The sequence below is a fragment of the Triturus cristatus genome, chromosome 12 (assembly GCF_964204655.1).
Source record: "Triturus cristatus chromosome 12, aTriCri1.1, whole genome shotgun sequence".
Taxonomy (NCBI): Eukaryota; Metazoa; Chordata; class Amphibia; order Caudata; family Salamandridae; genus Triturus; species Triturus cristatus.
The window spans coordinates 665,490,362-665,509,017 of NC_140595.1; the positions used below are offsets into that span (position 1 = coordinate 665,490,362).

General features: G+C 43.2%; 1 protein-coding gene across 4 annotated transcripts in view; it reads right to left on the bottom strand.

Annotated features, from left to right (window-relative positions):
- Nucleotides 1-18,656, bottom strand: part of LOC146780067 (DNA topoisomerase I, mitochondrial-like) — a 1,246,550-nt gene that overhangs the window by 644,137 nt on the left and 583,757 nt on the right. For all 4 annotated transcript variants that reach the window (XR_014972079.1, XM_085637972.1, XM_085637970.1 and 1 more), the window contains exon 15: nt 10,103-10,218. Coding sequence is in view for 3 of the 4 variants with exons in the window: in XM_085637972.1 (XP_085494098.1) it covers nt 10,103-10,218 (116 nt within the window). In the remaining variant the exon portion in view is untranslated. The remainder of the gene's footprint in view (nt 1-10,102; nt 10,219-18,656) is intronic.

An 18,656-nucleotide genomic window follows, 5' to 3' on the forward strand; every position in this document is an offset into this window, starting at 1 on the left:
TTCCTATCCAAGTATTTCAAACCTTGTTTAGAAATGTGGTAACAGTTTTTTGGTGGGGGCTCCACAAGAGACCCTCAAAATGGAATTTACGACTCACCCAACATCAAATTGTTAATCAGGTACATTTTTAGCAGAGTTGATTTCGAAAGAAAGCCTTGGTATTATAGGCATATTTTATATAGTTTATATTGCTGGCACACTTTTGCTGGAATGAGCGATAGGGGTCATTTCCATCCAACAGTCAATACATCCATTTTTCTGCATTTACATCAGTAAAGAATCATTGGGCAGATGTGCAAGTTAAGGCCACCGGATGACTCACAAGGAGCAACAATTCTCACTTCTAGGATTTCCTCTCACAGCCCAATGTATTTTCAGAGTTGTAATATTGGTTAGGCTCAACACAGAAAGTGGATGAATACATCTGAAAGCAATGATTTTCAAACAGAAAGACCAAGGCATCATCATAGTGCCCCTGATTATATGGAGCAAAACCAAAGGGGGATGATGGACAGAGTGTTGAACATTGCAAGCACTCACCCCCAGTCAACTGATCTGGGCTTAATCCATCATCATTCTTTAGCTCACTCCGCCACCCCAGTTCAGACATGGCCATATGCAAATCAGTCTGACCCTGTGCCTCATGGGAACAGTCCAGCCCCAAAACTGGTTTTGCTTTGTTCGCCCTAAGTTCAAAGGACCATATCCTATAGATGAATCCAGCAGAAACCATTAGTACCTTTTCAATTGGAAAGTGAAACAATGAAACGATGTATGCTCAACTTAAAGACTGTGGATCCTTCTTTCACATGAGAATGCCCATATACATTTGGCAAGGTTTCCTCAGTGTTTGCATGCTTCTGGAACTCCTTTGGCTCTCAAGAAATCTACATAGTAAATTCAGGAAACAAGAGAGGAACCAGTTCTACCTTCAGTGAGGCTCTCAGCCAGGTGTCCCATGGCTAACGGAGGATTATAAGCACCAGGATTATAAGCACCATTCAAATTGTAAACAGACACTTTATAAGGAACAATTACACGCGAAACAAAAATGCCTTATGATGGAATATGAACACAAGTGATCTGTAACTTTTGATACTGTGGGATACGCTCAAACGGTACACTAAAAGCAGATATTTCATAGAATATTCTCAATATTGCCAAAATTATCTGAATAGGGCTAAAAAGGCCTCTATAGGTTACCATAACTTGGATACAACCAAAATGCACTCTAGTACTACTTATGCTTGGCTATAACCAAAAAAGTGCTCAACAATTGATTTTGCTGGGAAATCACCACTCTTAAGATATGGGGTATCAGGTTCTATAAACTGAGTCAATCAATTAAACAAATAAAGTTACTAATACATCCCGGCAATACAGCCCAGAAAACAGTCATACCCTCAACCACAATTTTCAGTTTAGGACTCACAAACTACAAACAACTCAGCTAGAATTATGCAGATAAGCAAAAAGGGCGGACCTATAGTTCGCTGTGGCATCAAAGGAGGACCTCTGGTTCGACATGGCATTATATAGTTATGTACCTCATTATTATACAACAGTCTTGGCCCACAATAATACTAACAGCAAACTACACAGTGGTCAGCAACATGCTGTTCCTTATAGCTTTTAGATTCACATAATACATATCTACTATGGGGGCTGTCCATCACCAGCACTGTACAGCAAAAACTAAACGCCACCAAATGACCCAGTATGGAATAACTGACAACATCTGCAGAACTGTAATATATTCCACTCACTGCAGGTCCCATACCTATACAATCTAACAGCTTCTTTACATCTCCATCCCAACAGAGCTATCCACTTCTCTCTCCCTCCAACTTTGCCAGTTCAGGACCACAACTAAACAATCTCTGGTTGGACACACCAGTGCAGTAACCAGCTAAGCAGACTATACCAAATGAAATGCCAGAAAAGGACCTGCAGGGATGTTTAAAGCTACCAGACTCAAAACCATAACTCTGCGTGTCTGTCTCTTACACTACATCATCCAACATACAGCTGCATGCTGCATCCCATACAAGATATCCACACTTCGGGAGTCATCACTCATGATATGGAAACACTTCCCACACAGGATCAAAGCAAAATATCCTTTCAACCACACACCCTACATGGTGTAGCATGCTGCTCATGTAGGCAAGCACTTTATCCCCCACCTAGGGGTAACGAGAACGCTATAAATACATCAATGCAATGCAATTTAATGCGTCACTGACTTTCTGGCTTGGATTTCTAATAGTTTTCATAATTCATAAGGAAAGAGCATATGGATTGAAAAGATTTTAGGTGACTCACTCTTTGTACTCCTGAATTCCAGAATTACCCCAGCCTTCATGATGGAATTCTTGAGTAAGCCAGAAGACACACTTACTGACACTTGTCTAGCCATGACCACCACCACAAAATAAGACTTGTAAAACAATTTTCATGGAGTGGCTTATGAATATTGATCATTGCAGCATTTAGAGGTTGTCAACTGAATTGTTTTCAAGTTGGTACCGAACACTATCCCATATTGGTGTCCGTATTGCTATGCCAAGGAGCTGTGAAATACTGCGACAGGACCTTATTTCATCACTTTCCGGAAGTTAAGAGGTGCTTTCCCTTTCAGTGTTGCAAGAGCTAAATCATAAGCAGGCCTTGGCTGATGTATCTGGCAACGTATTGATCATTTGCCGGACTTTTCTCCCGCTTGTGTCTTTTCTAGCACAAACAGTGTGCTGTGTCACATTGTATACAAGGTTCTAAGTTAGTTTATAGTGTCTGGTTTCCTTTGAAACAAGGCAGCTGAACTCTTATAAAGTGAAAAAAGTGAGGTTACAAAAATATGCATAGAAGAGGGGCACCGCATAAAAATGACGTAAAATTCGATTATTACATTAAGTGTTATAAATGTTCCACATGCCTCACCAGGTTCCTGAAATGGACATGCCAGAGCTTTCGCTAACGATCTTTTAATCTGCAATTAACTAACAATTAACATTAGCCATTTGGAAAAGGTGTGATCTTCACACCTTCACAGGCTTCCAGACACTGGAAGAGATAACAGGATCCTTGCTGAGACCTGACACTTCCAGGACAGTAGCACCTATTCTTACGCATGATGCATTCATATGTTAATGGATGCATTACGAGGACCCCTGCTGTGACCAGACGCTTCCAAGATAGAGGCACTAATTTACACACGATGCATTCGTGTGTTAGTTAATGGATTCTTCAAATTAAAGCCCCTTCGCATTCCTGCAGGGGACTGTTCTTTAGGCAAAAAGGAGGCCTCTGCAAAAGTCGGTGCCTGGAAATGGCTGGCTGAACCGCTGCACACCAAGCACGCTCGGGGGCGTAACACGGGCCCCCCAACTCTAAAAGGGGGGCCCCAGTCAGCCCAATGCCAATAAATATCTGAGTTATTGGAAACTAGGGAGCCCCTCATCACATTCTGCGGGGAGGCCCATCGTGTTGCATTATACCACTGGCCACGCTTGGATAACTTAAATACTTTAACACCAAAAATGTTTTAGATATTGCCAAAACGTAAGTGTGAACTAGTAAGAGTGCACCTATAAGCTGTAGGAAAATATACACCTAAATTATATTTGTAACATAACAAAGGCGCTATCAAGTGCTCCCAATTTATAGAACATCCTCTGAAAAATTGAAAATGTAGGCTTCATTTCTTGGTAAATGTTGGAATTTTTTAAAACTATTTCATAACCATACCTTAATGACAAAGATATAAGGACTGTTGAATCGAACTGCTTCTGAAAAGTTCACTCTAGACTAGGATGTCCTAGTCTGTTTTTGACTAGTGGCCAGCAATCAAGCCTTACAGGTAAAACTGAAAACTACGTCGGGTATTCCTGAAAAACATCAAAACCATCTAAAGACACCACACCCTGCACTGCAGCTCAGAAACTACAGGAACAAGGGTTTTGTTGATGCATTTAGCATTGCTAGATATGGAGGGCTTGCTTTCCATTGAAAACGCTGGCCCAGATTCATGGAGATTCACTAGATTCACTGTGAGTAGGTATGCTTTACTAGTTTGGTACTCCCGACTTTCTAAAGATTGCCATGAATTACATAAGTAGTCCAGGATTGCTCCAAGAATAAGTCTCAGCAAATTCTTTGTGGATCGGGTGGACTGTGGGCAACATTCGACATCAATACAACCGGACTACCTTGTACTCTAGGTTCATGCACGGAAGTCCTCATCCTGGGATCTTCACCTTCCGCCTGGGACGACTCCTGGTGGCCCCCCGCCCTGGGCAGCGCACCCAAACCAACAGACCACGCACGCAACCTGGGCTTCATCCTGGACTCATCCCTCTCCATGACCAGACAAGTCAACGCCGTCTCCTCGTCGTGCTTCAACATCCTGCGCATGCTACGCAAGATCTTCCGGTGGATCCCCACCGAGACCAGGAAGACGGTCACCCAGGCCCTCGTCACCAGCCGTCTGGACTACGGCAACTCCCTCTACGCCGGAACCACCGCCAAACTCCAGAAGAGACTCCAGCGGATTCAGAACGCCTCAGCAAGACTCATCCTGGACGTCCCCCGGCGCAGCCACATCTCCGGACACGAGAGATCTGCACTGGCTCCCAGTCAACAAGAGAATCACCTTCCGTCTCCTCACCCACGCACACAAAGCCCTACACAACCAAGGCCCAGGATACCACAACAGCTGCCTCAACTTCTACGCCCCCACACGCCAGCTTCGATCGACCGGCCACGCCCTCGCCACCGTCCCCCGCATCCGAAGAGCCACCACAGGAGGAAGGTCCTTCTCCTACCTGGCCGCCAAGACTTGGAACTCCCTCCCGACCCACCTCCGCCTGACCCAGGACCACCTTGCCTTCAGGAAGCAGCTCAAGACCTGGCTCTTCGAGCAGCAGCGGACCCCCCCCCCCCCCTAGCGCCTTGAGACCCTCCGGGTGAGTAGTGCGCTATATAAATGCTATGATTGATTGTGATTTATGCAGCTACCTCTTAAAACCAGAGTTTATCGTCAGCGGTTCCATTCCTCCAGCTCCACTCCCACTTTATTGTGAATCGGATAATCCGTCATGTTTGCTCACCTAAAATGGATGAGCAGACCATCAACGTATGCTGTGAACTATTCACTGAGTTGAATGGAGCAGGGTCCAGCCAAACTCAGATCATGAATGTGAAAATGACGCAACAGCAAGAGGAACGAAGAGGACGGAGAAGCTCAGAAATAAGAAATATGACGGGTCTAGGAGCAGTTTCTGGTAAAAGGTCTACAGTCTACTTTGCCATTTGATCTTTTAGCAGATTTGTTTGTAGCAGTAAATTGGTCACAGGAAGAGATATACATGCAAACCCATCTGGTCTTTAAATTTTGCATACAGTTTTGCAAAGGTGAGAAGTTTAGGTTGCAAGGCGATGATCTGCTCATTGGTAAATGCACACATCACCCAGAGGTAATATTTCGAGTACCACTTTTATTCAAGCCAAAAGTAGGCTTCTGGTGGCAGGTGGAGGTGCCAGCCTTTAAATAAAAATAAAAGAATTACAAAAGTACACACGCTTCACGATTTGGCTCAGTGAAGTGGGACAGATTTTCCAACCCATGCACAGGATTAGTTCTAGACAAATGTTTGTGGGGAAAAAATTGCTGAACCAGCTGCTGGTGGGACATGTGGCGAGTGGCCACAGGGAACTAGGTTGGCGCCACATTGCCAACCTCCGGAAACCGATGATCAACCACAGATGTTTGGTGCAAGCCTCCGACTACATTCGCTTTATAACTTCTTCTCTTTTCCTCCCTGCTCGGTTAGAAATGTCACCTTGGTAAATAGACCTTTACCAGGTCTCTGAACCATATTCTGGACCACTGCCCACAAGGGCCTTGAACGAAAAGAACCTGGACAGCTGATGGCCCAAGTCTCTTTCAAGCAAAGAAAAGAGCAAACTGTGAATATTGGGACTGTGCTTGTATTACAGACAAAATGCTTTTTTGATTGAAGGACGTCAAACCTGCCCAACAAGAATGTTGGCAAACCATCTTCAGACCAGGATGAAGATTCATGAATTCAAACTGCTAGTCTGCAAAATCCATAGTTTGAAGAACTAAAAGCTAGGATTCCAATTTGATTTTCACTAGAGCAGTCCATCTTGCCAAGAACAAATCCTGCAGTGGCTGACTCGCAAGCATCTGTAGTCAGAGGGAAGGTTTAGAGAAACAGGTTCTTCTGGTAGACAAAGGTTGCTTGCACATAGTGGAGGCCCCGGACCCAATGCTTGTCATCTCTGGTCAGGGAACCAAACAGACTCACGTATTCCATTTTACGATCACACAGCATCACTAATGCATTACAATCGATCTCATCATAGCTTTTGATTCGCGTATCGGTATTGGTTCACCCAAAGTATCCCTAAATTAACTGGATTCAAGTTCCATGCTATGGGAGCTCAAATGCTTTAAACATTCACCTCAGGTTCTTGCTTTCAGGCCTTCAAAGCCGGATCTGTTAAAGTAGCTCCACCGGCTGTAAAGACAACACTGGCCCTGAAGCAACCCTTCGCTGTTGCCAGAACCATCGCTTGGTACTCTCTACCTCTCTGCACCAGGAGGAAGCCCACCCTTCTTTTCTTTAGAAAACACATTTAATTCCACCTCTACCTCAACTAATGTTCTCCATGTGGTGTCACCATAATGAGTGAATGTGTCTTGTTATTCTGTCTTGCTATTCTGTCGTATTCCAGCCATCCAGTTAAGGTCACAACTCTTTGGTTACCTGCAATTGTAATACTGGGGTTACTTTAGAATGCTCTTGTTTGCCTTACTTTCCCTCTTGCTTCATCTATTTGGTTAGTGTGTCATTGTTGTACAGTATAAATTGTTTTATCTATTAGGTTACAGGTAAATAGCCTTAATACCATAAGGTGAGGAAGGTCTACAGAAAACTATTCATTTCAATAAATGCTGAGCATTTGTAGCCAGCTACTTAGCTTCTGCTATAGCCCACTTTTCTGAAAACATGTCTTACCTGTTGATTAACAATATTCCTACTTTTGTGTCAGAAAATACAAAAACTAGGGCAAAATTAGTAGCACAGAAGATTAAAGTGTGTTTAAATTCTCACTACAGACAAAGCACTCTCAGACATGGTCTTAAAATGGTTAGGGGCAGTACGGTACTCCAACTCTTCCACCCAAAATGGTGTAAGAGACTTTACCCAGATTGTATGACCAGGCATATTGATGCGGGACTGGTGGGACATGTGAAAAGAGATGGCGTTATCCACGGGAGCTCTGCAGCTCAGGTATCTATTGCCAACAAGTGTAAAACAAAAGGAAGCTACAGTGCACCTCACTATCACTGGCTTCCATCTTTTTAAAGGTATGTTGGGGCATTCAATATGTTCTAGAATGCCATATTATTTGGCAAATTATTGTGATTATTACAAGGTTTTGACCAGCTCTGATTCGAGGTAAACGGAGGAATACTTTCCCACTTCCTCAATTTTGTAATTTTAACATTTATATTCTGCTTTCTTAATATATTTTGACTTCACTGATCCTTTCTGGTTATCCCGAGGGTGAAAGCAAGGGTAATAATTACTTCCGGGATCAGTGTTTAAAGGGTAATCAGACCTAGTATCATAGAAAGAAACCAGTCACCATAAAAATAAAAAACATCAACAAATTACCTCAAAGCACTGAGTTGTTTAGGCGGTCTGTGGTTTGTGCTCCAATTCAATCACTGCGTCTCATTACATATTACACTGCAATCACGCAAAAGCATGGTTTCTATCACTTCCTATACGCGTAATTGACCCCAAGGTTATGTTAGCTTACTCATGACCCAAGCATGATTTCCTGAGTCATCATTGCCAGCATCTCAGCAGCACAGCATGTAAATGTGTTAGGATTATATTTTTCTAACTAAGGTCCTGGTAAGGCTACATCCAGACAAGGATGCAAGGAATACGCGCATGCACAGCACTGGTGCTAATGACAGGAAAGTATTCACATTGCAGGTAGAGAAATGACAAGTGGAACTAGCAAATCAAAGGAGAAAATATTTAAATAACTAGAACAGCCTGATTTTACTAACAAAAACAACTGCTTGGCAGTCAGTCCAAGTTGGCACCATTTTCCCTTGAGATACCCCCCATTGCTCATTTACCCGCTAGCAGTTCAGCCTGGAATGTGGGTCTTTAAACAGATCTCACTCACTTTTCAAAATACTCCTGCAGGAACATCCTCAATGCCTGAAAATCTCTAATCTCTGCTGCACTCCGGACTTCATATCATTCTGGTGCAAGAACATTTTAACCCACTCTGGGTCACTTTCTAAAGTACCTTCCATGGGTTGTAACCCGAGAAATTTTTACTTCGCCCTCTACTGATATGCTCAATATTACATGAAGCAAAAGAAACAATTGATGGACGGAATGCTGGACAATGGAAACATTCACCCCCAGTCACAAGGATATGGGTTTAATCCATCATTCTTTTGCTCACCACACCACCCCAGTTTGGACACAGCAATATGCATATCCATCCTGACCCTGTTCCTTTTGGGAACAGTCCAGCCCGAACTGACAAGCAGGTCCTAACTATGCAAAAAGAAAGTCTTCTTGAGTGGATCATGCCGGCTAAATCTGCACCAAAGTCAACCACAAACTGCTCACACTCTAGCCCATCAAACATCTGCCACCTTTAAAATGCACCTACTAGAATTGGGTGTGGTGCAAATAAAATGTCACACGTTAATCACCCTCCACTGAAGTGTAAGTAACCATTCACAAGTAACCCCGCATCAGAAATCTCATCTTGCCCTCCAAGAAGCAATGGTCCCAGAAACCGGACGCCTACCGCCCGTCTGACCAGAATTTCCTAGTACCAACCGTTCAGGCCTCAACCCTTACACTCCTGCAAGTACATGCATCTTGTCTGATAAAGATATCTTGGACCTTAACTCTGGGTATCAGCACTCCATTTGTGAAAAGACAAGTTTCAAAACGTAGAAGACAACTGCTCCAAGACCTGCTTTCTATGCTGCATGCTCAAGTCACCTAGCTGCAAAATCGAGAACTACCCAAATGTCACTACACATTAAACAATTCTAATGGGGATGCCAAAAAATAAATAGTCTAATTTTTGGACATTGAAGAGAAAACGGAAAGCTGAAATCAGGACCCGAGTGGGGGTCAAAACGCGTTATGGCGGACAGGCTGGGCAACCAATAAAGCACTTTTGATTGGCACTAATCGTTTGGGTCCGCTTCTCGTCTCTGTTCGAGCGAAGCACTGGCAGCGGCGTTTTGCATTCATATATACATATATATATATATATATATATATATATATGAAAGAGGATTTGTGGGGGGGGGATGTAAATGGGCTTATATAAAGGCGCTGATGACGTCTTACCCTATATGTATGTTGATGGATATACAATGTCTACTTTAGGGTGATCAATGGCAATGCTTTGACCTGGTTTCCAAGCACACTTGGGATCAGGGTAAACCGGTGGCTTGAGCTAAAACAATGTGCCATCTTGATGCTCCCCAAAATGTGCGCAGTGGGTGCCACCTCCGCACCAAAAATTGTTCTTCGCCTCATCAAGGGTATGAAAGGCAATTTTAATGCAAATGAATATAAAAAAATCATACAAGTAGAGAGAAGTGGTTCTAAATTGGACTGGGAGGATGTGTCATGAGCAAGAGAAATGGAAACACGCTATTGAAAAGAGCATTTCTGTTTTTCACTGCAAGAACAGTTGAATTCAGTGCTCTCCTGAGAAATACTTAAAGTTAGTGGGATTTGCCATTACAGTCTCTTCCATTAACACTGCATTTATGATCGAAGCCGTTGCCTCTGAAGGGGAAAAAAAAATACCCTTAATAGGTTTAACTGAATTGTTCTACAATTTTCATTTTCCTGCCTTGCTCAGATGAATTCCATAAGCCATCTGACTCGTTCAGCGTCTATTTTTTTATCACAAAAAAGATCCATATCAAAGCTATCAGCGCTTATGAGCCCATTACACAAGACATTAGGGTCACACAGGTCGATATGCTGTCAGGAAGGAGATGTACCGTCATAATAAAACTTCACGGAATCCGGCAGCGGCTCGTAGGGCGGGGCGAACATGGGCCCCCTGTGTTCCAGAAACATCCACTTGACGCCATCTTCATATTTCTGCTCCTCCCACCTGAAACAGAGCGGTTCATTTAGATTCCACAAGAAAACAGGGAGCAAAGAAGCAGGTGCAGTAACTTGCAAATTTACACCACTCCTGCCTCCTCGGAACTCATGGAGGGCTACTGCTTTTTCTAAACAATTGCCAAAAATTGAAGAAAACAAATCTTATATTTCTATACTGCAGGTTATACATGGGATAGTGTCCCTTCCATGCATAAAATATATGTTAAGTAGCTCCTGCTGTACAATTTAAGGATATTGCAAGTTACAAGGAGTTCCATTTAGATGAATGAGAGTCAAGGCAGAGTTTCTTTATAAGGTCATGGAACTCCAAGGTGTCTTCCAAGAGCCTTTTAATGTACAACATTGGCTATTGTATTCCTTATAATACAGGATTACACTCAACTTCAGACAAACCACTTACATCCTCAGTGTCTCATACTTCCTATAAAGAAATAGTACAGTCGCAGACATGAATTAAAGCAAAATCGCCAGTGCAAAATTAAAAAACACGAAAAAGAGCATTTAGTAGCTTGTTGCAAATAGATATTAGAATCAGCTCAATGTAATTCAGATTTTAAAGAAAGATACTGTTTCTTAGAACGTGTAGGAAGATCCAATTTTTCCTGTAATGATCCTTAGTGTGCAAAAAATAAACATATTGCCATAAATATCTTTCTGCTTCTCACTGACTGTTTTAAGAAAACATAGGAAAAATGAAAGGAAAGTTCTCATATACATGGTTTAACTTGCAGCCGAAATTGTGTTCTGATGAGCTTTTCATCACTGCTACTGACAAGTCATTGTGACGTTACAACACTACAGCACGTTGTTTTTTCAAATGACTAGAGACATACAATTCGATTGTAATTTGAAAATTTGGGATGGGTTTTGGCAGGCAGTGATAGGACACATCAGCGAGGAGTTCTGCGAATATATATAAAGAAATGGAGGTTTTAAATTGAGTTTCGTCACTGGTCACAGAACTTCAAAGTGACACGCAATATCTTTTAATGTTTAATGCTAGGTAGAGGGTATTTTAAGTCTTATAATAGCTGGTCAAATCATGTTCCCTCCCTAAATAGTCCCTTCACCTTCATTTTAAAGATTATGGCTGCTGATAGACTAAATACTGAATATGCATCCCAAATGAAACACTAATATGCAGCTGACAAATTGTAGCAAAAATAAGTTTGATGTAGTTAACTTTTTAAAAACGCCAGTTTAAAATGTGTAGTAACATGAAGAGACATTCCTGCTTTTGCGTAATGAACTGAAAAACATGATGCCGTAATGTGTCAGTTTTGAAAAGGACTATTGATTTCAAGGAAATCGAGGTGAAAAATTGTAAACTACTTTTCATTGCTGAAAGAGCAATTCCAATTCTGCACGGGACTTGTCTACACAAGGTCTGCTGGCAGCAGGCATGGTCATGTCACAACTCAACTATACGAAGACATCACAGATGGGCAGCTACATTGCATTTCAGGTAATCAGTAAGGACACAACTAGACTAATATTTAAGCCAAAGCACCCCCAATAAGTAGGCCTGGGCTAAAATTCCGTTCCGCTCGCGGAAATTGCAATAATTTGACATTTTCGCATTGCGCGTAGAGCGCGAAAATGTCAAAATTTCCACAATCCACATCTTACCGGAAATTTTTTTCTTGCTTGCGCTGTAAAGAAAATACATGATCGCGTGCGCACGATCGTCTTACCTGAATCCCCGCGTTCTCCGACAAGTTTTCCCGATCCGGTCGCGTTCTCCACGAGATGTTGGATTGTTGGTAGCCATTTCCGTTGTCTCACGACAGTTCGCGCCCGCATTAACATAATTTGTCACGCAATCACAACATTCGTCGCGCGATCACATATTTCTTCTCGCGATCCTGCACCGCGAGAGTATAAGATGATTGAGATCTCACGCCCGTGAGCAACCACATGGGTAAGTTGGCGAGCCGCAATCATGCAGAAAATACCGCGAACAGGCGGGAAAAATACTTCTGCGTCTTCACGATATTTCCACGTGTTTGCGGAGATTTTTTTACATTTTTGTGATAGTTTGCGAAAATGAATTTCGCAAATTCCACCCACCCCTACCAATAAGCATATTGCAATGCACAGAGAAGTTCCATGATCATATCAAGGAACAAGGTTGAAGGGTGTGTTCCTTTATATGGTTATAGAACTCTGGCGTGACTTGTAGTATCCTTATGTATGGCAGGGGGTCACACTATCACCTTCCCAACAAACCACTTAAATCCTTGTTGTGTGTGAAAGAGAAAGCATATTTGCCAACAAAGAATACATATCTAATCTCTAGTGCAAAATTAAAAACATCAAAGAAGGGGGTTATATATTTGTTGCAAAAAGATATTTTAACCAATCCATTTTTTATTTTTTTTAAAGGGCACAGTAGAAGCATGCAGAACGATTTAAATTTTCCTTGAATTACCTAAGGGGTTCAAAAACGAAACCGGATGCCACAAATATTTACTTTCTGCTTGTCGCAGAACAGCTAGAAAAACAGAGCAGAAGAAAGAAAAGCAACAATTCATTTTCATCTTTAAACTGCTCTTAAAACTATGCTTCATGATGTGACCTCGCCTGCTGGTAGCAGGCATTCTGTTAAAACTCAACTGTAATAAGTCATCACAATTGGGTTTGGACATCATTTCTTTATAATAGGCGTGTGGTTACATCACAAGTCCACTTTTATTTTTACAGAGAGATTGCAGAATGCCAAGTATTATGAGAATATTAGAGTCTTTCTTTTTGTACAACTATTGCAGACTCAATGGGCTATGAAATATTTGAAAAAATGGATATTATAAATCATGATTTGAAGAAAACAACCCGAATTCCCTTTAGCCATGCTAAATGTCATATCCATGTCAACTCTTACAATTTAGAAAGGAGAACTCCTATTTCTAGCATGATGTTTCATTACTTCCTAGTAATCTTTGTCATACACAGTGCTGATAGTGGACAATGGCATTTATGTTTGGGTAATGGCACTTATGTTCATGCATTATACCGTCAGTAAGTACACAATAACCGTAATCACTCAATATTCTTAGATAGAAAGGCCATACTCTTGGCCCATTACTGATTCCTGCCCGCTAACATCTATCAGATAATGTCCTAAATTGAAACCCTCGGATTTCAGTAAATGGCAATAATGAAAATGTGAAATGAGGCACATGCAATAACAAGACCTCCACTGGTTTGCAAGCCTTAAAGTCGCATTTATTGCATGTAGTGCAGATGGAGTCTAAGACAGAACAAGTTCATTTAGTTAATGGATGAACTCATTTTCCTGATGACAGACCGAGGAAGGAATTGTCCAAGTAGGAGCTCCGAGTATCAATTCCACCTTCCCACATGGACAAGTAGGGCTCTCTGCCATCTTGACTGCAATGATGCTGGGCCACACAGCCCACTAGCATTATTACGGGCACTCCAGTGCACCAGCTACGATGCACCATCAACGCCACCTTCGAATCCGGCACCTTCACAGATGACTGGAAATGCGCAGTAGTCAAGCCCCTCCTCAAGAAGCCCTCTGCAGACCCGACGGACCAGAAGAACTACCGACCCATCTCGCTTCATCTCTTTGCAGTCAAAGTCACTGGGAAGATAGGCAACGCCCAGCTGACAAACTTAATTGAAGAGAACTCCATCCTCAACCCCTCCCAATCCGGATTCCGCAGCAACCACAGCACCGAGACGGCCCTTCTCGCAGCCACAGATGACATACTCACGCTCCTCGACCAAGGCCACACCAAGGCCCTCATAATACTCGACCTCTCCGCAGCCTTTGACACAGTCTCCCACCGCACCCTCACAGCCAGACTCCATAACGTAGGAATACAGGGAACCGCCCTCGACAGGCTCCGCTCCTTCCTCGCCGGCAGAACCCAAAGGATCAGACTCCCGCCCTTCCTCAACAAACCCAAAGAGATCAACTGCGGTGTACTACAAGGATTATCGCTCAGTCCCACGCTCTTCAACATCTACATGCCCCCCTCACCGCCATCGTCAGACAGCATGGACTCAGCATTGCATCCTACGCCGATGACACCCACCTCATTTTCTCTCTCACAAAGGACCCCAAAACCACCAGACTCAGCTTCCAAGAAGGAATGAAAGACATTGCAGCCTGGATGTACAGCAGCTGTCTGAAACTCAACTCGGAGAAGACAGAAGCCCTAGTCCTCGGACCCTCCCCCTCAGCGTGGAACAACTCCTGGTGGCCCTCACAGACCACACCCGGAACCTTGGCATCATACTCAAGTTGATCCCCCCGAAGGCAGAAAGACTGTCACCCATGCACTCATAACAAACAGACTGGACTACCGAAACACCCTCTACGCTGGAATCAACAAATCGCTGCTACACAAACTCCAGACCATCCAGAACACTGCGGCCAGACTCATCCTCGGCATCCCATGACATGAGCACATCACCAAACACCTGCGAGGCCTCCACTGGCTCCTCGTCGAGAAGATAGTAACATTCATGCTACTCACCCATGCCTACAAATCCCTCCACAACACCAGACCAAAATACCTCAACAAAGAGTCTCCTTCCATGTACTCAAAAGGAACCTCCGCTTCGCCGACCTTGCCCTGGCAGAAACCCCGAGCATCTGCAGAACTAGAACTGGCAGAAGAGCCTTCTCCTACATTGCAGCCAAAGCCTGGAACGAGCTCTCAGTCAACATTAGACACTCTCGTACTCTGCACACCTTCAGAAAGAGGTTCAAGACCTGGCTCTTTGGCCGACTGGAGCTGCACTCTCTTCCCCCCCCCCCCCCACTCCAGCGCCTTGACACCCTCACGGGTGAGTAGCACGCTTTAAACCCCCTGATTGATTGATCATTCAACAGAGTCCAGAAAAACCAAGCTATATTAGTAAGGCTATGTTTCCCAACCCATTACAATGAAGAGGTGGTACGCTCCATGTGGCACATGCTATACAGCCATTCAGGACATCTTCCCGTGCATAGGGAGGCCCAAATAAACTGAGGGAAAAAAAAAAGAAATCACTATGCGATATTTCAAGCAGAAAATGATCCACCAAAAGCCATATATTACCTACTGGCAGTTGCCAGTAGGTATTTATAGATAGGACCTTTTTTCCATAAGAAGTGTTTTTTGAGTTGCCTTTTGACGAACCTTCACAAAAGTTTGAAAACAGGTGCCCCAGTGAATCTTGCTCTGCATGGAAAGTTTCAGGGTTATCCATCAAGTAGGGGCTGAGAAAAAGGGGGGGGGGGGTTAAAAAAAAAGTGGTTGCGCCATGTTAATTCCCATAGTCTCTTTAGAAATGCCTGCAGCCCGTAGCACTGGATGGAATTACACCGAATTTTGCAGAAAGGTAGATTTTGGTTCGCAGATCACACTTTAAGTTATTTATTGTAGATCTGTTCAACAATTGTTGGGAAATGTAGGCCGAATTATTGGAAGCATGGCAAGTCTCCTTTTACTATGCTGTTTACCCTGCAATGGATGATGAAGACAAAGTTGGAATAGTCCTGTGAGAAGAAACTGGAAGTGTATCTATTATACATACTAAGCATTAAGAAGCTCATGTTTAACATTTCGTAATTTGTGTATGACGTTTCTTTGTGTGGCGTATGGGTGTAGTTGAATATGTGAAGTATTGATGATAATTCTACCTGTTCACTTGTTTGGACATCTTGAGGTAAGGTGGGTGGTGGAGGGTGGTTGTTATTTGGATTTTAATTTGTTTTTTTGTGATATGAATATCTGAAAATCGTTTGCTTGTGAACATTTTGTGTATTCATTTTTCAAGAATTATTGACATGTGTAATATCTTGAGTAATAAATGACATTTACTTGAATATATGAGAGGTTTGATATTGGTCATTTGTTTGGTCCTTACCCTTGAATGGATCACTACAACTACCTGTTTAGGCGTTAAAGAAAAACAAGCAAATACATCATGCAAGTGACGTTCTACTCTTTATTTGATTTCCCCTTTCCTGTGACTAGATCAATAAGATTTTTGTAGGGGTTCCCTTCTTTCTTTAGGTATATACCTTGCAATGTCATTTATTACTAATAATGAAAGTAGAAATTGTTCCGAGAGGAAATTGTAAAAAGTCAGGAGAATACCTCATTATGTAAACGGAAAAGTACCGGGGTTTCTATGATCCACAAGGAGGACTGGGCACGCACGGAAGGGTGAGGATAGCAGTATAACAAGGAAAGCGGATTTGCTCTTTCGCCGTCTAAGCAGCAAACTACCTTTGCAAGTGCAGGGTGCCCCTTGAGCTGGGGACTGAGCTGCGAATCAACTAGGGCTTGCACAAAGACTTCTGGTCTAAGGGAGCCTGAGGAGTTCTTGGGGCCAGATCCGCTCCTCAGATTTTGGCTTCCTTTGGCCTAGTAGGGATAGGTGTAATATGGGCCTTTTTAAGTGCGGTATGTTTTTGCCCAGGCTGTCTGCCTCGATTGCACTTCCATATCCTTCCGCCTTCATGGGTGTATACGTTCAGGTGTAGACCATACAACATGAAAATGGAGCATGGCTACTGCTTTTGTAACCAAATCTCATTCTTGTCCTTTTGGAATTCTTTTACTCTTTCAATAGTATGCTCCCATTTCCCCTGCCTGGCTCATGTCACTGTATGGATTACTGGACCCTATTCTGAATACCCCCTTTTTCGTGTATGGGTACAAGCCGTCTACTGCCCCTGTTGATAAGCTGGTTAAACTTTACTATAGTTAGGATTTGCAAGTCTACCCATCACATACCTGCACCGATCACACCACCAGGTGTTGCATCCCATTACATAACTGCACCTCGGTGGTTATCAAACATGATGGGACATCACTTCTCATATAGGCTCAAAAATAACACTCCCTCCCATCCACAAAGACGCATGGATACCAAGCTGCACTGTGTAGGATAAACACTCATGCCCCACATAGGGAGAGTAAGCTGCATAGATCTCTCACATGTTTCTCAGCAGGCCTGCAGTTCCCGGACACAAGGGTATCTGCACACACACCCCTCCTCACGCCTCAATGCATGATTGATGCAAAAAGAACTATTGATGGACAGAATGCAGAACAATGTCATACATTCACCCCAGTACAGAGATCTGGGCCTAAATCCATCGTATTTTTGCTCACCATGCCATTCCAGTTTGGACCCAGCCATATGCAAATCAGTCTTGACCCTGTACCCAATGGGAACAGTCCAGCCCGAACTGCCAGGCCAGGTCCTCCCTGGACTGGAAACAAGCATCCTAGGACCGGTGAGTGTTTGATTGGTTCTGATGCTCCGTCCATCACCACCCCCTTTTGTACCGCTTTGTCTGAACTGGGGTGGCAGAGTGGGCTAAAGAACGGTGATGGATCAAACCCAAATCTGTTGACTGGGTGTGAGTGTTTGATTGGTTCCGATGCTCCGTCCATCACCACCCCCTTTTGTACCGCTCAATGCATGATTGGGCATGACTGCTGCATTCAGTTAAAAGTGTTGTGTCAGTGAGTGACTGCGGCGGCCATGACCTGTTGCTCCGTGCAAGGACTTCCTCTTATGCACGTGTGCATGAAATAGCGCAGTCTCAAAGTCAGCAGAGCTTTGCCTCAAACGAGTCTGTACATTGGTCAGCATCTGCAGTGTTGGTAGTTTTATACTAATTGCCATTAGCCACCACCACAGCGCCACCTCCTTAGCCTCCGTAATCTCTCCTTTGTTTTTGAAGTTTCTACATACTTAAGTTGGTCCTTAAAATGTGCGCAGATGAAGAACATCTGAAAGTAAGTTCCAAAAAGTTCAAAAACGTGCAAATTGTTCCAAATGTGCACTTAATGAACTCAAGAAGAAAATCTATTTATATACTGCAGAAGAAAATATATCTTCCTCGGAACAATCTGCTACATAAGTTTTGGAGATTCCCCTACCCATCACCCACTGAGAAAATGGCAAGGCACATCCAGGAGGCGCTATAGCACGTTGCACGTAAGCCTTCTTTCAAGCGGTGATCCAATTACTTATTAAGCCTGAAACAGCAGAACATTAAACGATTAATTAGAAAAAAACTCAAACAGTAAACAAAAGAACGGTGTCATTCTTCATTACAGTCCCTGTCGGCAAAAAATCTATCAGAACAGAAATGTCTGTGCATGAGCTGCTCATCAGAGAAGCGTCTGATCGGAGCCTGTCGGAGAGGATATTGATTGAATCAGAACATCTTTTATCTCCATCACTGGGGAAAAAATGGGAAAGACAAACCTTTTGCATCTGAAGCCTGGAGCAATCTTTCACGCCACATCAAAGTGAGAGCGATGCTGCAGCCAGCATGAGAAATGCATCATCTCTCCATGCTCTCGCCCCATTAGTGATTCCTGCCCGCTAACATCCATCAGATAATTTCCTGAATTGAAACCCTGAGATTTCAGTGTATGG